The following is a 26,192-nucleotide window of genomic DNA, read 5'->3' as shown; positions in this document are numbered from 1 at the left end:
TCGTTGGGTCAAAATCCTGGAATTCCCTCCCTAATGGCATTGTGGGTCAACCTACAGCACGAGGACTGCAGCGATTCAAGAAGGCAGCTCACCACCACCTTCTCAAGGGCAACTAGGGATGGGCAATAAATGCTGGCCAGCCAGCAACACCCATGTTTCACAAATGAGTAAAACAATACATCTGCAGTAAAGTATTAAACTAAATAGCACTTTAGATTGGTGGACTCCCAAGGACCTGTTTGTAGCACTCCTGCTGAATGAGTAGGTTGTGTGGTCAAGTCCCACAAGGAGATCGGGCAAGGCATTATATGGTAGACTTGCATCAGTTTCTTGATTTGCATTACTGCTGGCAACATGTTGTTTTCTAATGCATTCTCCAGCTATTTTTGTTTTGTCAATTAGCTCAGCTGCTTGCAGTGCTTCAAAATCACATCAAGAGTTGACCTAATATGTCTGTTGTACATAGATTATAAGTTAGGAGCAGAAGGCCATTAAGCCCCTTGAGTCTACACCGTCATTCAACTGGATCAGGGTTGATCTGATTGTTACCTCAGCTCCACATTCCACCCACCTCCCAATAACCTTTGGCATCTTACATGGTTAAGAATCTATCTAGCTCTGCTTTAAAAATGTGCAATAACCTTCCCTCCACTGTTCTCTGGATGCTTGGTGATGGCACAATAAATTATTAGACAAGTATTTCTCTTCCTCAGTAGCTCCTGCTTGCCGGAGAACATAAAACTGCGGCATTGGTAGTAACTAGAGTCAAACAGGCTGCAAACACAGGTTTGGAGATACACAAGCAATTGAACACAAATGAGATATACACCTGCTGGGGCATGATATAAATATCACTGCTTTAAACTGCCTTGCTTTAAAACTAGTATAGTGATTATGTTCCACTTGATGAGTAATCTGGAGACCTAGACTCATCCAAAGAAGGTGAATTCAATCCCACCATGCCACGTTGAGAATTTGGATTCAGTTTTACAAAGTTACAAGTAAAATGTTTGGATCAGTAGACATAACCATGATTGACATAAAATCACAACTGATTAAACTCATTCCTTTTAAGGAAGGAAATCTTTAAGTGGCCAAGTTTATATGCGACTCTCAACCTTCTTAGAAGTGGTCTGGCAAGCCACTCACTTGTATCAAGACCTAATCAGAATGACTGAGGATGGGCAACAAATCAGCTTCACCAGTGATACCCATGTTCCAAGGTGGAATTAAAATGAATTATGCAACATAATGACCCAATTATGAGAATATAGTTTTTTTTTATACACCAAGAAAGAGGATTCTCAGTAGATCTGAGCTTTCAGCATCGTTTCTGAGTGAGTAATGATACCTCAACTTTCTCTGCCTTGATGAATTTCGCCACAAATTAAATATATTGCTGGGGGCAGTTAGTAAAAACTGTACTCTTTAACTGATTAATTCCACAGAACAAAGACAAGAAACTAGGAATCAAAACGCAAATTACACTGTGTGCTGAAATATAACTCATAAGAATTTAAAATGTCAAATCAGCTTCGATTAAATTTCCAGAGCAGAGGAGACTATTGTAGGAAGCGCAACTGCTGACCTGACAAATGGCTACCAGCCATCTGCTTTCTCCCCCATTCTTCCCACTGTCTATATTCTGATATTAAAGGTGATGGCAAGTCTTTGGGAAGAGTCTGATTTAATGATCATAGCTCCTTTTACTCGAGGAGAATGATAACATTAGCAAATTCATTTCATGTCTTTTCTGGAAATGTTAATTTTTCTGGAGATGTGCAGTAGGTTCCAGTTGGGCTAACTGGAATGCAGCCAACTCCTAGACATGCTGTGCAGTCATAGAAACTGACAACATTGAGGCAGCCTAGGGTAGCAGGAAAGCAGCCAAGGGTTTCTGCAGTGCCACATAAATTAATGGTTAGAGAAGGATGTCAAATCAGTTACAAGTAAATTTCCCTTTTTCTTTCTTCAAAAGGACAATGAAATGGAAATATTTTGGAGGAGTATTCTGCTGGACTTTCTTTCCCCATAAACTGAAATCATTCATAGGGTTTCTATGATTCTGTAGTCTCTGAATCTTCTATTCTTGTACAGAGCACATTCAAGGTCATCATCACTCGCTAGGTAAAATAATATAACCTGACATCCCCTTTGCATCTCTCAAAACCTTAAATTTATGCTCCCGGGTCCATGTAGTTCCATAACCTAATGAGAGCACCTCTTCCTTATCGACTATCCATGGGCTCTTACCTTGTGTGGCGCCTTTTAGAATCCGACTATATCTTCTGGCTCCCTTTACTCACCATCCTAAATTTGTCAAACAGGGTTTCCCTTCCATAAAACCATGCTAACTTATTCTAATCAAATAGTGCTTTTCATTGTTAAGACTTCCATCTGACTCAGATGTGGGTGCTACCACTAAACCAATTATTACACTTGATTATTTAATAGTTCTTAGACTAGGGTAAGTGTACCCATTAGACTCTTCTCTTTAAACCAAAGAATGCACAATCTATAAAATAATAGATGCAAAAGATTGTGCAATTCAGTAGGATGAGTCTTTCTTCAATCTCAATCAGAAAAGTATATTCTACTCCATCATTAAGTCTGCTTGACGGTACTCTGTTCCTTCATTCCTACACAAAAGCTTTATCATCACTTCACTTGGGGATTATTATATATCTATAAAATATGCATTGGGTGTAAAAAAAATGCATTTTAGGTTGGGGCATTGTAGGAGAAGATTGTACTGCAGGTCATTAGCTGGCTCTGAACTGAGGGCTGAGCAGTAGAAATTTTTACTTTGTCTTCGGCCATTCCAACGTACCAAAGGAAGGACAAAGAGATCAGAATAACCTCAGAATATGGAATGGCAATTTCTGAATTCAGAAATGGATTAAATGTAAACTTAATTGTTTTAGTTTAGAAGTACGAGACATACGCAAGTTTTCTCTAGAGAATTCCTCAAGTGTGTTGCTTTGTCACACAAGCAAGGCAGAATTTTGCATCAAACTCCTTACTGTGTGAATGTTAGCCAAATCAAAGGTCAGTTTCTCAGCTTTAAGAAAAGCCAAATCGCAGATTACATCGTTACATCACATGCAATTTAGATGGAATTTAACTATACAGTCTTCACAAATAGTGGATGTGATTATTTGGGAACTGCAGCCTTTTTCATCCATTAAATATTATTTGAATTTTCTGTTTTCACTGACGGATAAAGTAATGGGATGTGATTCGCAGCAGCAGCATACGTTCCAGTATGAAAGTGAAAAACTATTTATTTAGTCACAGGCAGCTGTACCGTCCTCATCATCGACTGTAGAAGCCTTTTACAATATTTGATAACATTTCTTAGGAAATCTCCAAATATTCTGAAAATTATGGCATCACTTGCAAGCTTTAGTTTATAGACACCAAGTAACTGTTGTACAACATTTAAGTGCGCATACCAACTGAGGGGCTGAATTAATCATAGGATATTAACCGCTCACTTTGAGTGCACTCAACTTTGACGATGAACGTTACCAATTGGGAAATGAAAATAAATAATGCACTGTGTGAAGAACTCTCTCACTCCATCAGTGGTGAATCAGTGCTTAGGACTCATAGTTGAGTGAGAAAGTTGCAAAACTGAGGGAATGCATCTCTGTTGGAGGTGCTATAATTTCGATGAGAGATTAAACCAATATCTGACCTCTCAGATGGGCAAAAGATTCCGTGGCACTATTTTAAGATGAACAAGGAAGCTTCCCCAGTGTCGTGACTAACGCTCACCCTACAAGCAATACTATTAAAATGAATGATCTTGTTGTGGCACAGTGGTTAGCATTGCTATCTCACAGCGTCAGGGACCTCGGTACGATTCCCAGCTTGGGCCACTGTCTGTCATTCTCCCCGTGTCTGCATGGGTTTCCTCCGGGTGCTCTAGTTTCCTCCCACAGTCTAAAGATGTGCAGGTTAGGTGGATTGGCCATGCTAAAATTGCCCCTTAGTGTCAAGGGGGTCTAATTAGCATAAATGAATTGGGTTATGGGGATAGGGCCTGAGTGGGATTGTGGTCGGTGCAGACTCAATGGGCCAAATGGCCTCCTCCTGCACTGTAGGATTCTATGTATTGTTAACTAATAGATGAAAAAGTTCCCAAATAATCAGACCCACTAGTTTGGCAAGGCTGTCTAGTTAAATTCCATTTATATTGCATATGATGTAAGGCACAGATTCTACAATTTGGCTTTTCTCAAAGCTGAGAAACTGGCCTTTGATATGGCTAACTTTCACACAAGAGGGAGCTTGATACAAAACTCTGTCTTGCTTGTGTAATCCACAAAGCAATGCACTTAAGAAATTCTCTAGAGAAAGCTTGTGTATATCTCGTACTTTTAAACTAAAACAATATTGCTGTTTGTGGGAGCTGGCGGAGTGAAAATTAACTTTAGTGTTTTCTGCATTACCACAATGGCTACACTTAAAAAGTATTAATTGGCTATCAGATGCTGTAGAACATTCTGAGATTGTGAAGGGCATTATACCTTCTTCCTTTCTATGCAGCATGAAAATAGAATCTGAAGTCTGTCCTTCATCTGGGTCATTCCTAAGCATAAAAACCTGCCAAATCTTTGAGAGGAGCAAGGGAAAGATGAAATAAGGGCAGTGCATCAATTTTGTGATGAAATAAGTGTACAGCATTCACTGGATTGAAATTCTGTTCAGGGCAAAGTGGGGCTGTACTCACTGACATCTGAACGTCAGTTAAATTTTAATGATTGCAACTTGTAGATTGTCCAAATTTCTCCCAGCTAGCATTTAAAAATAGACAGTTCAAGCTGAGTTGCAAGTTGCCAGGAGGTACAATGGACTGCTTGTGACCTTGGTAAGCAGCACTTTGTATTGGTTGCAGACAAACTGCAGTGGATGTGAAGTCGGAGCAAGATTATCTGTCTAATTGCATTTTGGCTGACATTTGCAACCATATTAGACTACAAAGCTGGCATGGATGCAGCGACAAAACCACTTTGTGCTGAGACCATATAAAGAGGTCATCTGTGGTGCCTTGTAGGCTAATACACAAGTAGCAAATGCAAGCCCTTTTTATGTATTATAGATAATGTAAAACTCAATTAAGTCTGCTAATTTTAGCCAGAAATGTCTGGAAGGGTTATTCTGCTCAGTGTGGGAAAATGGGGTCTTGGTTTGTAATCCTGTGTTATTGACCTTGATCATGGCCGAATTGAAACTGAACCATAATTGTGCCAAGACCAACATCAATTTTCTGATTAATATTCCACATAAATGGCTAACTTTACTCCCTTCATAGACCTCAACTCTAAGGTAATATCTCTCCCTTTATACATGCGTTTTGAAATCACTTACTAGATTCTGGAGCTTCCTGAAAATAAATTATTCAGTGCAGGGTAGCTCAGTGCTCACAACTGCACTGTAAATCTGTTACCTGTCTAAAAACATGCACTTTTTGTGATCCATCTGCAAAGTTCATTTCCTTAATAGCCTTAAAGAAAGGTTAATGCTGGGACACCTCCTCAGACAGTTTCACTTGTGTTGATACCATGAATGTTCTTTGCTGAAGATAATCTGCAGACTAGGCAGTCTGAGCGTCAATAACTGAATCACAACCAATAGAGTGAGCTTGCTCTGGCAGCTAATGTGCAGTGGGTGTGTGTTGCAGAAGTGTCAAGGCCAGTGAAATATAGTACTGCAGTAAGGCATCAATGCGACAGACTCTGGGGCAGGCTAATATAAAAATATAAAGAGAATTCTGTATAGAACTAATGTGAATTACACCACATTAACTCAGGCTGTGGTGATATTCATGAAACAGTTTATTTATGAGAGAATATTGACACCACCATACTGTAATGGAAGACAAAACCTGAAAGTATTCTGCTAAGCAATTAAATAAATGGATATTTGTAGCGGTGGTTTGAAGAAATATGTTGGTAATTTGCAGCCGACGCCAAATAAAATTAAAACCTTACAGGAAATTCATATATAAATACAGCATGAAAACGCAATCTAATATCAGGTATCTCATGATTTTAGTCATCTTAATCATCGATTTAGGCTACAATCTAGTAACACACTCACTAATATCTATCACAGTAAATGTATCAAACTGGATTTTCACAGCAGAACAATAGCAAATGCGAGGGAGCTCTTAATTTTATAAAATGTTGCTCGAATCACAAATGAGCCGAACATGTTCCCTCTCCTTCTACAAGAGGGTGTTTGCAGCAGGTTTGGTCTATAATGGAATGTAATAAAGTGTGATTTTTGGTGCATTCAGCACTTTGATTTGTGCCATGTGTTACTTACGCAGAAACTGTATTAGATTGTATTGATTTTATTATGATGGTGGTTTAGTGGCGTCTACTTTTAAGGCGATGTAACTTGCATCATATGTATAATCAGAAGCACACTGTATTGCCATGTGGTGCAATATAAATCAAGGTTATACTGTGCTGTCTGGATCTTCCGAGAGAATTTTGCTGATTGGATTGCTGCAGGATCGTGACTTAACTTTCAATTGGCACTGTTATCTGTTGTTGCTGATTGCTTTCCTATTGGATAATTTCCGATCTGGTTTGTTCAGTCAAATAAACAACCAATCACAAATCAAAAAAACTCTGACAATAAACTGGTGTTATGAGTTCAGCATTCCCTGTATTTAATACATATTCAAGTTTATTCTTGGTATTTATATTGAATAGAGTCTCCCTATCTTTGCTGTTGGTGTTGAATCTCCGTGTTCCTGAGCACTCCAGCACCATACACTGCACATTGCTGCTTCCTACCAGGAACCAAACTGGTGCGCACAGTGTCTGTGCTCACCAACCCTACACCCTTAAGCTACAAGTAACATCAGGGAAGACCCACCAGCCCAAATGAAACCGTCAAACATGTACTTATTATGTGCTGCTCCAAGGTCTTTGGGACTTAAATCAGATCGTGAAGGATTAACTCTCTGGCCTATGAGCTCATCATCTCAACTTAATTTACAGATGTGGAGGTAATGACTCAGGTGCAAAGCAGATATCAAAAATGCAAAATAATTGGCCATTTATATGACACAGGCTAAAATGTGTTTGCATGGAAGCAAGATTTGCAGTTACAATTAAAATTAATTTAGACCAATTAGCTTAAGGAAATAGGGATTTACCTACATACCAGATGAGAGATGGCAGAAAAACCTTGGAATTGTATAATTGAACCCTTCAGCACTTACTAGCTACCTACCATTGTTTGAACGTTAGTGTTGGAAACAGTGATTAATTGCTGGCACATACATGAGTGCTGATTTTCTTGGCTATAAATTGTTGCAAAGCCAGCAGCAGAACTCAGCTCTACTTACCATCAATTGCTCTAGGCAAATATCTCAAACTGCTAAGTGCAACAGTGCTCATAGTGACCTATATCTAGATAAGGACACTTTATTAAGGCTTTTCTTTTGGAATCATTTTTCTTTTAAAAAAAAACTATCGGTGTGTACATTTTTTACCCCTCTTTCTTAATCTTCTCTTCAGAGGGCACTGGGACCTCACCAATAACCTTGCACCAAGGTAGAGTTTCAAATCACTATCAATTCTCCGGCACTTTCAGCATCCTTAATATTTAAGGTTGGATAAAGATAGTCCACAGGGCACTCCACTTGGAAAGTTTCAGTGGTGGGGGGCATTTTTTAAAAATTCATTCATGGGATATGGGCATTGCCGGCTGGCCAGCGTTTACTGCCCTTGAGAAGGTGGTATTGAGCTGTCTTCATGCTGTGGATTGATCCACAATGCTGTTAGGGAAGGAATTCCAAGATTTTAATCCAGCGATTGCGAAGGAACAGCGATATATTTCCAAGTCAGGATAGTGAGTGGCTTGGAGGGGAAATTGTAAGTGGCGGTGTTCCCATGTATCTGCTGCAGGGACCTCGGTTCAATTCCAGCCTCGGGTGACTGTCTGTGTGGAGTTTACACATTCTCCTTTTGCACTGTAGATCCTATGATTTGAAAGGTGCTGTCTAAGGGTATTTGGTGAATTGCTGCAGTGCATCTTGTAGATAGTATATACTGCTGCTACTAAGCGTCGGTAATGGAGGGGTTGAATGTTTGTAAATGTGATGCCAATCAAGCAGGCTGCTTTGTCCTGGATGGTGCCAACCTCTTTGAGTGTTGTTAGAGCTGCACCCACCCAGACATGTGGGGAATATTCCATCACACTCCTGACTTACGTCTTGTAGATGGTAGACAGACTTTGGGGAGTCAGGACGTGACTTATTTGCCAGTGTTCCTCGCCTCTGATCTGCTGTTGTAGCCACTGTATTTATGTGGCAAGTTCAGTTGAGTTTCTGGTCAATGGTAACGCCAAGGATGTTGACAGTGGGGAATTCAGTAATGGTCCCACCACTGAATGTCAAGGGGCAGTGGTTAGAATGTTTCTTATTTATGGTAGTCATTGGCTGGCATTTATGTGGCGCAACTGTTATTTGCCACTTGTCAGCTCAAGCCTGGATATTGTCCGGATTTTGTTGCATTTGAACATGGACTGCTTCAGTATCTGAGCTGTCGCAAATGGTGGTGAACATTGTTCGCTGGTGACTGCACATCCCCACTTCTGACCTTATGACGGAGCAAAGGTCATTGATGAAGCAGCTGAAGATGGTTGGGCCTCAGAAACTGGGCCCAACCATCCACTAAAGTCAAGGCAGGCTTCAACCAATTACTATACAAGTGCACTTTCCATCAGGATTTACTCAATAGTAATCAAGAGAAGGAATGTGAGCTGATGCTTCCCCATCCTTAGTCCCAAGTGCATTGCGTCTCAAACTGCTACTCCAGTTTGGATCCGCTATCTCAGGACAGAACAATAATTAATCTGTGATCTTAATTTTGGAATGGAACCCACAAAATGACTTCGCCAGCTAAAGGATCATGATCTAACAGATGTAATGTTCCAGCAGCCTTCAAAAAAAAATCAACAGGCTTAGTTTAATTGTTTAAGTGCTAACTTTTATGTATGTTGATTTGTAATTTAAAAGTTGAAGTCAAATTAAAGTTTTTTTATTAGTCACAAGTAAAACTGCAATGAAGTTACTGTGAAATTCCCCTAGTCGCTGGATTCTTAACAAATCTGTTATGGAAACAAAGTGCAAAAGAATTTGCCTGGTTGTATTTCACCCACAAAAGTCTGAATTACATTAAATTCGGCATTTGAGAACAGCAAATCATTTCTTCTGAATAAAAAATTAATTGAAACAGGATCAGGAAAGCCCCCAGCTTGCTCAGCCAAATGAGCTAATTGGTACAGAAGTGAACTAGAAGTAGAGAGCTCCAAGGTTCAGTCCTCATCTATGCTGGTTATGAATGGAGTGGAGGCTAAACCAGGGGAAAAAACAAAATCACTTGTGATTCCTTCTCCAGGTCCCTATCTATACTTGTTGATTGAGCGCAGGGTAGGGCAGGGCTGTGGTACCACACAATCAAATGATGTTACCTCTCAGCATAATGCTACTTGGTTCAGGTGCTAAAAGTCTACTGGTGCAACAAATCCATAGTGCTGGGGTGGGGTACAGATGTGATGAATCCATAATACTGGGGAGTAAACACATACTGAGCCCTTAGTTACACTTCCCAGTACTGAGTGGGGAGCTTGGTGTTGGGACCACAGCTGCTTTTAGTTTGCACAAGTCAGCTGGTCAATGCAAGGTCGTCAAATTTACAGATGATATCAAACTAAGATCATGCAGAATGAGTTGAATAAAAGATGCAAGGTAGGAACTTATAAAGTTCATATTAACAAATGTAAAGTCCTAAAGTTTAAGTTTAAGTTTATTTATTTATTTGTCACAAGTAGGCTGACATTAACACTGCAATGACTTTACTGTGAAAATCCTCTAGTCGTCACACTCTGGCTGCTGTTTGGGTACTGAGGGAGAATTTAGCATGGCCAATTCACCTAATCAGTACATCTTTTGGACTATGGGAGGAAACTGGGGCACCTAGAGGAAACCCACGCAGACACGGGAAGAACGTGCAAACTCCACACAGACAGTGACCCAAGCCGGGAATCGAACCTGGGTCCCTGGCACTGTGAGACAGCAGTGCTAACCACTGTGCCACCACGCCGCCCCACCGAGGAAGTAAAAAGAAGCAACATATGCATTTTATAAGGGATAGTGAAATTGCCAGAATACATTCAGAAGAGCTCTAGGTTATGAGTAGATTCTTCCTCCTAAATGAATGTGAATGTAAAACAGATTGTAGTGCTGGCTATGCATCAGACACAAGGCTGTCATTGAGATTTTGTTGGAGTGCAATGGTAAGTATGTGACATTTTCCTTCTTGCAAAAACATCCAGCAGCGTAACCTCTTCCAAACTTGGGTTACGTCTGGAGAGAGCTTCCTGACTGATCTAACGCCAGACTGAAGTATAAGTGGCTGTCACTGATGATGGGCATAGCTTGAGGAAATGAGTTATGAGTTTAACATAAGACTGTCACACGGCCTTGAAGCAAAATGGCTTAAGTGCAGCATTTACCCAGCATTATTACACTGTCAGTGTTTGGCTAAATAAGACACTGACAAGCCAGCTGCATATATATATATAGCTCTATTGTTTAATTCAGCCAGGACTCACCCACGTACACAGCAGTTTCAGAAAATCTGATTTGGGGAATGGTTACACAGCTGAATTCAAAATTGAAAACCTTTCATCTTCTTCTCAATGTCAGGCAAAGTATTATTTACTTAACCGTTCCCTGAAAGCATTTCATGATCTTATTTGACATACCTTTCATAAAATTTGCTCACAATCCAGCTGCCTTTCCCAATTTTCAGTCTATTGTAACAACACAATAGCCAATTGAGTCAGCCACTGGTCTAAGTGGCTACAACACTTTCTCTAACCCACCATCTCGTATTGATTCCGAAAAGGCTGTCTTGAGAAATAACGGGTGCACTGTCTTGCCAATGTTAAAGAAAGAATGAATGAATGAATATTAAGTCCACTAATCTTTCAGCCTATTATCAATCTGGCAAATCAGGGCATGCATAATCCAATAATGCCATTCAAGCATACTGCAACACTTTCGTGGTCTCCAAAACTGGCCTTCCGTTTCTTTACCTCAACTAATATAAGCATCAAGGAAAAGTGATTTTGTGGAATTGCTAAAGCTGCCTGGGCTAGGAGGTGGGGAAGGATGGTTGTTGTAAACACATCAGTTTATCTCAGTGACTCCATATTGCAGGTTTCAGGTCATCATTTATGTGATATTGAGTCAGAAAGCATACAGGGTCGTAACCTCAATTTCGAGTGTGTGCTCAGTTATTCAATTTGACCAGATTCTGTCCATTAGTGATCCATACAGTGTAAAAAAAATAGTAAAATATTTTGGTAATGTGCTGAATTTTGGAAATTCAGAGCTCAAGTATCACCATGGCAACTTGTGAACTTACATGCAGTAAATCTGTCACCTTATTGACTCAAATTGTTTTGTAAAAAAGCACTAATTCCCTTCAATGCAGAGAACCTGCTATCCTGTTTCTGGCTCACATTATATGGTTGATTCTTAATGTCAGTTGTACTGGCTTTTCAGCAGTATAAGGACTTGCTAAAAAAAGCCCAAAGCCAAATTTTTCTGTAGACCCAGCTTCTCCCCCATTCCACATCATTTATACAGTGCATAATTGGATGGAAAATCCAAGAAGCTATCTTGGTCTGTTCAACTCTTTCCTACATTATGATATTTTTTCTGTGTATTTAGTAGTTTTGCACTCAAAGTAGCAGTTATTATAATGGTGCAGTTTACTTCAAGACCAATCGTCAGAATTTGGGGATATCCAGAGTTAATATTTTGATGCATTGACAAGGAATTAAACAAAGCTATCACAGAAGTAAACTTTCGAACCAAATTTCCAAAGCCAAGAAGTGTGATACAGACTCAAAATGATAACTCAGTTTCTCTTTCCACAGATGCTGCTAGACCTGCTGAATTTTTCCAGCATTTTCTGTTTTTATTCCCTTGCAACTGGTTTTGTGCTAAGATTGAAATGTTCTTGAAAAAGAGAAGCATGTGTGATGAATGATGTGATCATCAATTTGAAACAGGTTAGGAAATAAACTGTGTTTATCTAGCATGATCCACACCTCAGGATATTACAAATACTTTATTAGCAATGAAGTATTTTTTGAAACGTAGTCACCATTGTAACGTAGGAAATGCAGCAGCTCACATAGGAACAGAATGGTTCCAAAAATTAGCAAAGAGGTAATATGATCGGATCATCCGATTTAGTGAAGTTGCTTGAGGGATAAATATTGGTCCTTGTATTGGCAGTGATGGTCACTGAACAGTTGCAGGGCATCTGGAAAGGGGAGGTGATGATGAGGTGGTATATGTTGCTGCTAATGATATAGGTAAACTGAAGAATGAGGTCTTGCATCAAGAATTCAGGGAACTAGCCAATACTTAAAAAGCAGGACGTGTCACGCACGAATGTAGAAACAGGAAACTAGAACAGATGAATGCATGGATCAAGAGTTGGAGCAGGAGGGAAGGTTTTAGATTCCTGGCTCACTGAAATGATTTCTGGGAAAGGCAGGACCGTGCCTCAACCACACTGGAGCCAACATCCTTGCGGGTAGGCTTACTAGTGCTGTTGGGAGGAGTTTAAACAAGTTTGGCGGGGGAGGGGACGCAGAACATTAGTTAAATAAAAACACATCATGCTATAGTAAAGGAAGCAAGTCAGAGCAAGTTCAGTGATGTTGAGAGTCAAGAGAGTAAGGCAACACTGAATGGTCTTTAATGCTAAGAGTGTAATAGGTAAGACTGATGAGTTAAGGGTGTGGACTGATACACGGGATTGTGATATTGTTGCCATCACAGAGACATGGCTGAGGGAAGAATAGTACTGGCAACTCAAAATTCTTTAGGCAAGATGGACGAGGATGTTATAAGGGAAGTAGTGTTTCACTATTGATTAAGCAGTCAATTACTGCAGTAAAGAGAAATGATATCTTGGAGGAGTGTTCGAATGAGGTTGTGTGGGTACGTCTGTTGTAGGTAAAATGTTAGAATCCGTCATCAAGGAGGAAATAGCGAGGCATCTTGAGGGGAATTGCTTGATAGAGCAGACGCAGCACGGTTTCATTAAAGGGAAGTCGTGTCTGACAAATTTATTGGAGTTCTATGAGGATGTGTCTAGGGCGGTGGATAGAAGAGAGCCGGTGGATGTGGTCTTTCTGGATTTTCAGAAGGCGTTTGACAAGGTACCTCACAAGAGGTTATTGCAGAAGGTCAGGGGACATGGAGTTGGGGGTAGGGTGTTAGCGTGGATAGAGGATTGGTTGTCAAATAGGAGGCAGAGAGTGGGGGTCAATGGGTGCTATTCGGATTGGCGGATGGTGACTAGTGGAGTGCCCCAGGGGTCGGTGCTGGGGCCTCAGCTATTTACCATTTATATAGATGATCTGGAGGAGGGAACTGAGTGTATGGTGTCGAAATTTGCTGATGACACCAAGATTGGTGGAACGGCAAATTGTGCGGAGGGTGTGCAGAGTCTACAGAAGGATCTAGATAGGCTGGGCGAATGGGCCAGGAACTGGCAAATGGAATTTAATGTTGGCAAGTGCGAGGTGGTCCACTTTGGTAGGAATAATGGTAGGAGGACTATTACTTACATGGCGAAAAACTGCAGCAGGCGACGGTGCAGACGGACCTCGGGGTCCTTGTGCATGAGTCGCAAAAACCCAGCTTGCAGGTGGTCAGGAAGGCGAATGGGATGCTGGCCTTCATAGCGAGGGGGATTGAATATAAAAGTAGGGAGGTCTTGCTGCGGCTGTATAGGGCATTGGTGAGGCCGCAGCTGGAGTACTGTGTGCAGTTTTGTGCGCCGTACTTACGCAAGGATATTTTGGCCTTGGAGGGAGTGCAGAGGAGGTTTACTAGGCTGATGCCAGAGTTGAGGGGGTTGAGCTATGAGGAGAGGCTGAATAAACTAGGCTTGTACTCGTTAGAATTTAGAAGAGTGAGAGGGGATCTCATTGAGACGTATAAGATGATGAATGGGATGGATAGGATAGAGGTGGAGAGACTCTTCCCGCTCAGAAAGGATAGTAGGACTAGGGGGCACAGCCTCAAGATAAAGGGGGGGCGGTTTAGAACAGAGTTGAGGAGGAACTTCTTCACTCAAAGGGTGGTGAATCTCTGGAATTCTCTGCCCGTTGAAGTGGTGGAGGCTACCTTGCTAAATATTTTTAAGGCGCGGGTTGATGGGTTTTTGATAAGAGAGGGGATTAAGGGTTATGGGGAGAGGGTGGGAATGTGGAACTGAGCCACGACAGATCAGCCATGATCTTATTGAATGGCGGGGCAGGCTCGAAGGGCTAGATGGCCTACTCCTGCTCCTATTTCTTATGTTCTTAATTCAGGAATATAAAAGCTCAGATTATGGGGAGTATGTTATAGCGCCCTGTATTATTGAAGATTAAAGGGTGATGTGATTCGGTTATTTAAGACGTTTAAAGGAGTTGATAGCAAAGAGAGAAGCTACTTTCTCTGTTGTGGGAGACCTGCAGAACCAAGGGTCATAACTTTAAGGTGTAGCTGGCCACTAAGGGGTGAAGTCAGGAAGCAGTTCTTCATCCAAAAAAATGGTGGAAAATTGAAAATCTTTACTCGAATGGCTGTTGAGACTGGGGTCAATTGAAAATTTCAAACTGAAATTGCTAAATTTTTGTTAAGCAGGGGAATTAAGTGTTACAGCCCCAGGATGGGCAAATGGAATTAAGATACAAATCAGCCATGATCTAATTGAATGACCGACCAGGTTCAAGAGGTTGAGTGGCCTTCTTTAATTCTTATGTTCCGACCATTACAAATTGAAAATAGAGCAAAATTGATTTGATTCCTGAATCCTAAATGTTTCCCTTGCTCAGCTATTGCAAATTGTTTCAGAGAACCAATCAATGTTCTCTCGCCCTAAGAGATCCAAGATCAAAATGAAATATGATTTTGAAACATCCTTCAGAAAACTCGCAAGAAAAGAATCAAAAGCAAAATACTGTGGATGCTGGAAATCTGAAATAAAAACAGAAAATTCTGGTAATATTCAGCAGGCTTGTTCGCAGCTGTGGAGAGGAAAACAAAGTTGACGCTTCAGGTCAACGACTCTCAGACTGGGAAAAAAAATCAGAAATGTTGCCAGTCCTACTGAGTACTTCCAGCATTTTCCACTTTTATTCCAAAAAAAGTGTACACATTATGCACACATATAAAGTGTGTAGAATAATAGTACGTCACATTAGCAACGCCAAGGTCTTTTATCATTTTGTCACAAGGCTGCTAGAAAATCACAGCTCGTCAGTGAAGCTCCACAAAACTTCATTGGCACTTCTTCAAACCAACACTTTACAGTTGATTAATAATTGTTCTTATAGGTGTGCAAAAACATGTTTTATACTGTGCATTAATAAGCTGAAATTTGTTTGTGTTTAGTTCTTACCGGCTTGCCGTGGACCTCTCTTTCTCCTGAAGGCAGCTCCTGACTGAAGGGCCTCCATTAGACTGTCCATCACCCCCGTTGCATCACCCTCTGTGTAAGGAACAAGGACAACAAACAGAGATCAGACACCAGTAATACCATAAGACAAATCATCAGAAATCACAGCTGACTAAATTGATTCAGGAATTACAAAGCCTTAAGTACGAATATGTTACTGAACTGACCTTTGGAAAGGGCAAAATTAGTGGAATACAAATACAACAACAATCTGTATTGATATACAGAATAAGTTTACAAGTGCAAAATTCCACATTTGTTTCCACAAGAAAATGACAATGCCTTCCATTATGTTATACATACCCCAATCAGCAATCAAAATGTTTCAGTATCTACATCTAGCCTACCCAGTTTTTCTTTCCATTCTTTCAAGCAGGTTTGGACTCTTGGTGGAATTTGATGCCATAGATACCAGCATTACCTTTTATCATCTCCCCTGACAGTGACCACCCATCATCAGCTGTTGAAATTGGGGGGTAGAGAGTAGTGTAACCAGTTATAACATGCCATATACATCAATCCCATTTGTAATCACTGAAGAGTAAGCAGCTGTAGGAACCAGGACAGATCTTTTCACTTCAAGGGTAACTTCCTCGTGTAGGAATAGATCGTCCAACTCAGGCAGGGAAATCACATCTTTAGACCCTCCTGGTCTTTATGACACAGCAGTACACAGAACAGGAATTCATTTGCTGATTACTGGGGAAGAATTTAATATTTTCTCATGCCCATTAGAACAATATTCCATTTGACTAATAAAAAGGGAGATTTAAATTGAGAAATCTGTAATATTCATGAATAATTTTTCAAAGGCCACATCTAGAAACAAAAAGGTATCAAAGGGGATTACTTGGTCTCTTGGTAAAATGCGAATTCTGAGCTAAACAGTAGGAGTTTATCTGACTTATTATTCAGCCAGAACCACCCTCCGTATCATAGAACGCCCCCTTTCAGGTACAAAGATATGTAGTGGGACAAGTAGTATTAAAAACATAGAAACATAGAAAAACTACAGCACAACAGGCCCTTCGGCTCACAAGTTGCGCCGAACATGTCCCTACCTCATAGAATCATAGAACCCTACAGTGCAGAAAGAGGCCCTTCGGCCCATCGAGTCTGCACCGAACACAATCCCACCCAGGCCCTACCCCCATATCCCTACATATTATATCCACTAATCCCTCTAAGCTATGCATCCCTGGACACTAAGTGGCAATTTATTAGCTCGGCCAATCAACCTAGCCCGCACATCTTTGGACTGTGGGAGGAAACCAGAGCAGACATGAGGAGAACATGCAAACTCCACAGCGACAGTGACAGTGACCCGAGCCGGGAATCGAACCCAGGACCCTGGAGCTGTGAAGCAGCAGTGCTAACCACTGTGCTACCGTGCCGCCCACACTACACACGTACCTACTGGGCTTATCGAGAGCCCTCTATCTCACCGAGTTCCACGTACTGATCCAAAAGTCTCTTAAAAGACCCTCTCGAATCCGCCTCCATCACCACTGCTGGCAGCCGATTCCAGGCATCCATCACCCTCTGACTGAAAAACTTACCCCTGACATCTCGTCCGTACCTACTCCCCAGCACCTTAAACCTGTGTTCTCTTGTGGCAACCATTTCAGCCCTGGGAAAAAGCCTCTGAGAATCCACTTGATCAATACCTCCCATCATCTTATAGACCTCTATCAGGTCACCTCTCATCCTTCATCTTTCCAAGGAGAAAACATCGAACTCTCTCAACCTATCCTCATAAGGCATGCCACCAATCCAGGCAACATTCTTGTAAATCTCTTCTGCACCCTTTCTATGGCTTCCACATCATTTCTGTAATGAGGCAACCAGAACTGAGCACAGTTCTCCAACTGGGGTCTGACCAGGGTCTTATACAGCTGCAGCATTATCTCCTGACTCCTAAACTCAACTCCTCGATTGATGAATGCCAGTACTCCATATGCCTTTTCAAACCACAGCCTCTACCTGCGAAGCTGCTTTGAGCTTCCTATGTACCTGGACCCCAAGATCCTTATGATCTTCCACACTACCAAGAGTCTTACCCTTAATATTATAATCTGTCATCCTATTTGACCTGCCAGAATGAATCACCACACACTTAACTGGGTTGAAGTCCATCTGCCACTTCTCCGCCCAGTCTTGCATCCTATCAGTGTTTCGTTGCAACTTCTGACATCCCTCCACACTATCCACAACACCCCCAGCCTAGTATTGAGGAACCAGGACTTGCAGAAGGACTTGGACAGGTTAGGAGAGTGGACACAAAATGGCAGATGGAAAGCAATGTGGAAAAGTGTGACATTATGCACTTTGGAAGGAGGAATGGAGGCATAGGGGCATAGACTATTTTCTAAATGGGGAAATGCTTAGGAAATCAGAAACACAAAAGGGACTTGAGGAACTTGTTCAAGATCCTCTTAAGGTTAATGTGCAGGTTCAGTCAGCAGTCAGGAAGGCAAATGCAATGTTAGCGTTTCTATCAAGAGGGCAAGAATACAAGAGCAGGGATGTAATTCTGAGGCCGTATAAGGGTCTGTTCAGACCCCATTTAGAGTATTGTGAACAGTTTGGGGCCCCATATCAAAGGATGGTTGTGCTGGCCTTGGAAAGGGTCCAGAGAAGGTTCACAAGAATGATCCCTGGAATGAAGAGCTTGTTGTATGAGGAACGGTTGAGGACTGTGGGCCTGTGCACCTTGGAGTTTAGAAGGATGAAGGGGGATCTTATTGAAACTTACAGGCTGCTGAGGCGCCTGGATAGAGTGGATGTGAAGAGAATGTTTCCACTAGTAGGAAAAACTAGAAGAGGGCACAACCTCAGGCTAAAGGGACGATGCTTTAAAACAGAGATGAGGAAGAATTTTTTTCAACCAGACAGTGGTGAATCTGTGGAACTCTTTGCTGTAGAAAGCTGTGGAGGTCAGGTCATTGAGTGTCTTTAAGACAGAGGTTGATAGGTTCTTGATTTATAAGGGGATCATGAGTTTTGGGGAAAAGGCAGGAGAATAGAGAATAGGAGGAAAGGGAAGGTGTACAAAAGGTTCAGGGAACTAGGAGAGGTTAAGGATCTTGAGGAGTATAAGGACTGTAGAAAGGAGCTTAAAAGGGAAATTAGGAGAGCCAGAAGGGGTCATGAGAAGACCTTGGCGGGTAAGATTAAGGAGAATCCCAAGGCCTTCTATAAATATGTGAAAGGTAAAAGGATGAGAAGAGAAGGGATAGGACCTATAAAAGGTGAAGGGGGAAAGGTCTGTGTGGAACCAGAAGAAATGGCAGAGGTGCTTAATGAGTACTTTGCCTCAGTATTCACGGTGGAAGCTGATCTGGGAGATTTTGCTACGGATTTGCAGCAGATGGAAAAGATTGAGTTTGTGGATATTAAGGTGGAGGATGTGTTAGAACTTTTGAATTCTATCAAGATAGATAAGTCGCCGGGACCAGATGGGATGTACCCCAGGATACTGTGGGAGGCGAGGGAAGTGATTGCAGAGCCCCTGGCGATGATCTTTGCGTCGTCAATGGAGACGGGAGAGGTTCCGGAAGATTGCGGATGTAGTCCCTATTTTCAAGAAAGGGAACAGAGATAGCCCGGGAAATTACCAACCGGTGAGTCTGACCTCAGTGGTTGGTAAGCTGATGGAGAGGCTTCTGAGGGACAAGATTTACGAGCATTTGGAGAGGTTTGACATGATCAGGAATAGTCAGCATGGATTTGTCAAGGGCAGGTCGTGCCTTACGAGCCTAGTTGAGTTCTTCGATAATGTGACTGAACACATTGACGAAGGAAGTGCCGTGGACGTGGTGTACATGGACTTCAGCAAGGCGTTTGATAAGGTCCCCCATGCAAGACTTCTTGAGAAGGTGAGAGGGCATGGGATCCAAGGGCCTTTGGCCTTGTGGATCCAGAACTGGCTTGCCTGCAGAAGGCAGAGAGTGGTTGTGGATGGGGCTTTTTCGGCATGGAGGTCAGTCACCAGTGGAGTGCCCCAGGGATCTGTTCTAGGACCCTTGCTGTTTGTCATTTTCATAAATGACCTGGATGAGGAAGTGGAGGGATGGGTAAGTAAGTTCGCTGATGACACGAAGGTCGGTGGTGTTGTGGATGGTCTGGAAGGATGTCAAAAGTTGCAGCAGGACATAAATAGGATGCAGGACTGGGCGGAGAAGTGGCAGATGGACTTCAACGCGGATAAATGCGTAGTCGTCCATTTTGGCAGAACCAACGGGATGAATGAGTACACTATCAAGGGCAGGAGTCTTAGTAGTGTTGAAGAGCAGAAGGATCTTGGGGTCTGGGTCCACAGGACTCTTAAATCGGCCTCGCAGGTGGAGAAGGTGGTCAAGAAGGCGTATGGTGTACTGGCCTTCATTAATCGAGGGATTGAGTTTAGGAGTCAGGAGGTAATGCTGCAACTTTATAAGACCCTTGTCAGGCCTCATTTGGAGTACTGTGCGCAGTTCTGGTCGCCTCACTATAGGAAAGACGTAGAAGCTATTGAGAGGGTACAGAGGAGATTTACAAGGATGTTGCCTGGACTGGGAGGCATGCCTTATGAAGTTAGGTTGAGGGAGCTGGGTCTCTTTTCCCTGGAGAGACGAAGGTTGAGAGGCGACCTGATAGAGGTTTATAAAATGTTGAGAGGAATAGATAGGGTGGATTCTCAGAGGCTATTTCCCCGGGTTGAAATGGTCGCTACGAGAGGACACAGATTTAAGGTGCGGGGAGGAAAGTACAGAAGTGATGTTAGGGGTAAGTTTTTCACTCAGAGGGTGGTGAGTGAATGGAATCGGCTGCCGTCAGTGGTGGTGGAGGCGAACTCGCTGGGGTCTTTTAAAAGACTTCTGGATGAGTATATGGGGTTTTATGGGATTGGGGGTTATAGATAGGTCTATAGATTGGTAGGTGTTGATGTGATCGGCGCAACTCGTGGGCCGAAGAGCCTGTTTGTGCTGTAGTGTTCTATGTTCTAATAGGGATGAGAAAAATATCAGCCCTGATTGAGTGGTGGAGCAGACTTGATGGGCCGAGTGGCCTAATTCTGCTCCTATGTCTTATGGTCTCACTAAAATCATCAAGCAACACAGGAACAAAACCCAACTAATAAATCCAACGTGTTGCTGGGAATCCAGAACAAGTTCATAAGCATTTGGAAGAAAAAGTCTTTGACTTTGTCAGAGTTCAGTTAACCTTTTCAACATCAGATGTTACTTGAATTCCAATACATTTCTAGCAGTTAACATTTTTAATTTGGCATCAAAAAATCATTGACAAACTGTCTCATCCAATCATAGTGACATAGAAATTCATAACAGGTGGTAAATGCGGAAATGAAAAGTAACGTGATACTGCGAGAATGTACCTTCAGCAGTGAAGGTGAAAATTATGTGTTGTCATTACATCCCATTTACCTTCTCTCACTTTTCCATGCTACCACACACCAACTGTTGACATACACACAAAAGCCAAGTCAACTAGGCTGTGTTTCTGATGTGGAACCTTGCTGGATGTGGGCAAGGGTCCAGATTATTGCTCAAGTCCTGATTCTAATAACATTCAGATTCAGTTTTTAAAAAGAGCTTAGGGATGAATTTCCTATTGGCAAACTGGCTTTGGCAGCGATGGTTTTCCCCTTTTATTTCTATATTTGAGGTTAACACTACCATTTCTAAACATGGCTCAAAAGTTCCAAATGTTTAAGAGAAGGATCTGCTATGAATAAAGAAATGTACCATATGTCATTTACTTACTCGACTATCAAATTACAATTAGATTTTTGATAACAGTACGGAAGAGGAATCTGAGACAGACCTCTCTAAAATAAGATCAGCCAACCACACCTCTAAAGTGCCATCCATCTGTCCACTGCCTCCTTCACCACTTCGCAGGTGTCACGAAAATAATGGCCAATTAAACTATAATAATATGGTAAGCCACAATTAAGCATTGTCCCTATAATCCAGAAATGGACTGGTTTTATTAAGAGCCCCAAGGTAAAAGGGGAAAAGACAAACTAAGGCAGCTGCCTTCTGCTCCTCCAGGCTATTAGATTTCACTTCACCATTGCACAACTTCTGTTATCTTGGCACATGTCCAACTTAAACAAATATCAATTTTGGAACAGTTTAAATTGATTGAAATGGATTCTACAAAAGAAAATATACTTAAAGTGTGCTCAAGAATAGCTTTTCTGGTCAACTATGTTGCCAAATGTAGATTTTAGTCAGGAAGGTACCAGGCACTCCATTTCCTGTGTTGAATGAGCAGATCACAGTTGTGCACCATACCGTTGATGCAATTGGCCTCAATGCATATGCGTTCGGGAAGGAGGAAAACATTACTTAGGATTCTTGATAGGATCACTAATTCACAACTCTTGTAGGAGCACACGTGCCCAACATCATCTGAGGATTAGGTCACGTTCATTTCTGATAGTGTCAATTCCCATAGGTGAATAACCACTCTAACTCCAGTGGTTTGGTATATATATCACTGTCAACAGCTTCTCTTTCCATTTCTGCAGTTACCTCTAAGTATTCCCCAATCATCCATCCTTGGCCTCCTCCTAACTCTCATTGATATGCTGCCCCTAAGCAGCATCACCTGAAAACACAATATTGGCTTTCACACATACGCTGATGACAGCCAACTTTATCTCATTGTCACTTCTTTTGAATCCTCTGCTGTCTTTAAGTTGGCAGGCTGATGTTAACTTTTAGTACTGATGATCAGAAAATTCCTACAATTAAACACTGGGTAGGCCAAAACCATTGCGTCTCTACCATAACTTCTGCTCTCTTGATATGGACTCCATCACTCTCCTGGCAACTGTTTGAGGCGGAAGTGGACTATTCAAACTTTGGTGTCAAATATCACCCTGAAATGTGGTTTCGATCACATAAGAACATAACATCTTGCATCTCTGTCACTTCGTAGCTTCATCTACTACTGAAACCTTCTTTGTTATTGCTAGACATGACTATTCCAACATACCCCTAGCCAGCTTCTCACATTCTACTCTCCAGAAACCTGCTCACAAAATCTCTGCTGCTCAAGTGCTAACCCATTCAACCAGTCACCTACGCTTGCCAACCTACACTAACTCCCAGTTAAACAATGCCTTGATATCAAAATTGTGATCCTTGATCCAAGTTATCAGCATTTATCTAATTCTGCCTTCTTGAGCATTGTGATTTTAATTGCTTCACGACTGGTGTCGTCCAAGGGTATTCAGGGAAATGAGTGCGGAAATTGCAGAAGCTATAGTCTTCCTTAGGCACAGGGGTGGTGCCAGAAGAGTGAAGAATTTGAATGTTACACACCAAGAAAAAGGCAAAGTACTGTGGATGCTGGAATTAGAAACAGGAAGAAAACATGCTGGAAAATCTCAATAGGTCTGATAGCATTTGTGGAGAGAGGATAGAACCAACATTGAGTCAGGATGACCGTTCATCAGCGCTGACACTGGAGGTCTGACGAAGGGTCATGTTGAAGTGAAACGTTGGCTCTATTCTCTCTCCACTGATGCGGTCAGATCTTCCAGCATTTTTTGTGAACGTTACACCCTTGTTCAAAAAGTAGTGCAAGGATAGAGCTAGCAGCTACAGACCACTCTGTGATTTCAGTTGTAGGGAAACTTTAGTTTGCGACTTAGTCACTTAGATAGGTGCAGGATAATTAAAGAAAGCCAGCAGGGATTCATCTAGGAAAATCATGTTTAATTAATTTGCTGGAGATTTTTGAGAAGGCAACAGAGAAGGTTGATAAAAGTGCGATGTATATGGATTTTCAAAAGGCATTTGATATACAGAAGAAACTTATGAGCAAAATTCTAACCCACAGAATAAAAGGCAACGTATGCACTTGGATAAGGAATTGAGTGAGTGAAGGAAACAGAGTACTGAAGACTTTTTCCAGATCAGAGGAAGGCTTGTCATGGAGTTCCCCAGGGTCAGTGTTGGCTTTTCTGAGGTACATTAATGACATAGACTGTAACTCTCAGGACAGAATTTCAAAATTTGCAGATGAGAGGAAGATTGGAAATGTTATCAACTGTGTTGTTGATAATCTTGAACTTTAAACAGACACAGACATATTGGTGAATTAGGCAGAGCCGTGGCAGATGAAGTCCAATGTAGAGAAGAGAAAGGTGATTCAATTTGACAGAAGGTATAAAACAAAGGGAGAAATTCTAAAGGAGGTGCAAGAACCTCAGAATCTACGTGCCATAAGTCATTGAAGGTGGCAGGATAGGTTGAGAGGGCAATTAATAAAGCATACAGTATTGTAGGTTTTATTAGCAGGGCCATTGAATATAAGAGTAAGAAGTCATGTTGAACTTGTGTCAGACATTTAGTTAGGCTGCACTTGAAATATAGTGTTCAATTCTGGTCGCCACATTACCAGAAGAATGTGGAGGCTTTGGAGAGTGTACAGAAAAGATTTACCAGGATGTTGCCTGGAATGGAGGGCATTAGCTTTGAGGAGAGGTTGGAGAAACTTGGTTTGTTCTCACTGGATAGATGGAGGTCAAGGGGCGACCTGATGGAAGTCTACAAGATTATGAAAGGCATGGACAGAGTGGATAGTCAGAGCTTTTTCCCCCAGAGTGAAACAGTCAATTATTTGGGCGCACAGGAATAAGGTGCGAGGAGCAAGGTTTAAAGGACTGTTCGGGGCAGGTTTTTTTACACAGAGAGTAGTGGGTGCCTGGAACTCGTTGCCGGGGGAGGTAGTGGAAGTGGACATGGTAGCGATTTTTAAGGGACGTCTCGACAAATGCATGAATAGGATGGAAATAGAGGGATATGGTCCCCAGAAGGGTAGGGGGGTTTAGTTCAGTCGCGCAGCATGGTCAGTGCAGTCTTGGAGGGCTGAAGGGCCTGTTTCTGTGCTACAATTTTCTTTGTTCTTTGTTAGACCTCATCTAGAGTACGGCATCCAGTTCTGGGTGCCCTATTTGAGGTAGGATGTGAAAGCATTGGAGACAGCACAGAGGAGATTCACAAGAATAACTCCAGGGAGAAAGAACTATAATTATCAGTATAGATTGGAGATGTTGAGGCTGTTTTCTTTGCAGAAGAGACTTGATAGAGTGTCCAAGATCCTGAGGGATAAGGACAGTGTAAATAGTGAGAAACTGTCCCTACTCAAGAGAGCATCGAGAACTAGAAGACACAGACTCAAAATAATTGACAAAGAGGAGTAGAAATGATGTGAGGAATAAAAAACAATGGCATCTGGAATAACCTTCTTCACAGGATGGAGGAGGCAGGTTTGATCGAATTATTCAAAAGGGAATTGGGATTGCAATCTGAAAACAATGTGCAAGATTACAGAGATAAGGCAGGGGAGTGGAGGTTGATAGGACTGCAAACTTATGGGGCAAAATACGTGCTGTGGTGGGATAAACTGGATAGTTGTTTCAGTGCTAATACAGGCACAGTACTGTGTTGTAAGAGGGTGAGTTTATCTAGGCTGTTACTTGCCAGCACTTTCAAGAGGAGAAAATTGAGGGAGAAAACTTTTCAAAGGTACTGCAGTGAGAAATTGCTAGCACTACCAATACGTGTTGCACCTTTTCAGCTTGACATGCTATTAAATGTGATGAGAGCTTCTGCTTTACATCTGGTTGTAGCCACAATAAGATCAAAGAAACAGATTGAATTTCTGTTTTGTTTAAATAGAAACCAACCCATTTCACTTTGCGGTTTTATCAATTTATGCACTGCTCATTTCTTCTGGAGAACTCAGGAGTCAATTATTCCCTAAAAGTGTTAGAGGAACAAATGACTTCTTAAATATAGTTCTGTAATCTTCAGTCTTTCTTCGCTGAGATTAACACCATTTCAAATATATCAGAAGTGTCCTTGCACTTAATTTCTTCCAACATCAAAACTAGCTGACAACAGCTTTCTATATCTGAAATTCACATGGCATCCATGCACACATTAGCTATTGCACACATTCAAAGCCTCTTGCTGAAAATCTCAGTATTTAATGTTGTGCATTTTCGATTTAAGCTCAAAAAAGTGGATTAAACATTTGAACTCCCTTCTAACCACCTAAAGTTAGTTATCCAGTAACAACCCAGCAATCTTCTGTTTTTAGTAAAGATTTATGAAAAGATACAATAACTGGTGGACTCAGGAGGTAAAATGGGCGACTGCACAGTCTCTTTACATGTGAGGCATGAACATTATAAAAATTCACCGAATTACTTTGATGTCAGGAATCTTTTCTCATGCAGATCATGTCAGCAATTTGTTTTGAAAGCAGATAAACCTGATGGATGTGAATTACATTAGTGGGTATGTCAGACAATTTGTGGCTAGCTAGATAATCAGCAAAACAACCCAACAGCACGCCTCTGGTGAATCTGGCTGAGGATTTCATATTTTACCCTACTTTATACGTGCAGAACAAATTGTTTTCCCAGTTGATGTAGGAAGCAGCCAAGCTCCTTTCACAGGCTCATGGAGACGTTACTTAGCAACAGGCTTTTAGCAGTGCAGTGCATTGGTCTCTGTACCAAGGGCAGAAAAGGCAGCGCTGTTAAAGGAGTACTGTCTCCAGCAAATACCCATTAGAGTTAACAGCGCCCATCTT

At 41.7% G+C, this 26,192-nt stretch overlaps 1 protein-coding gene across 1 annotated transcript in view; it reads right to left on the bottom strand.

Annotated features, from left to right (window-relative positions):
* Positions 1 to 26,192, bottom strand: part of LOC145351668 (protein diaphanous homolog 1-like) — a 98,908-nt gene that overhangs the window by 17,602 nt on the left and 55,114 nt on the right. Inside the window, exon 9 of the mRNA XM_080201228.1 lies at positions 15,513 to 15,602. Within this exon, the coding sequence (XP_080057354.1) occupies positions 15,513 to 15,602 (90 nt within the window). The remainder of the gene's footprint in view (positions 1 to 15,512; positions 15,603 to 26,192) is intronic.

This window comes from Carcharhinus amblyrhynchos, chromosome 13 (assembly GCF_965287045.1).
Source record: "Carcharhinus amblyrhynchos chromosome 13, sCarAmb.v2.hapA, whole genome shotgun sequence".
Classification (NCBI taxonomy): Eukaryota; Metazoa; Chordata; class Chondrichthyes; order Carcharhiniformes; family Carcharhinidae; genus Carcharhinus; species Carcharhinus amblyrhynchos.
Note: the sequence above shows the minus strand (reverse complement) of the source record. Positions and strands in the feature narration are given on the sequence as shown.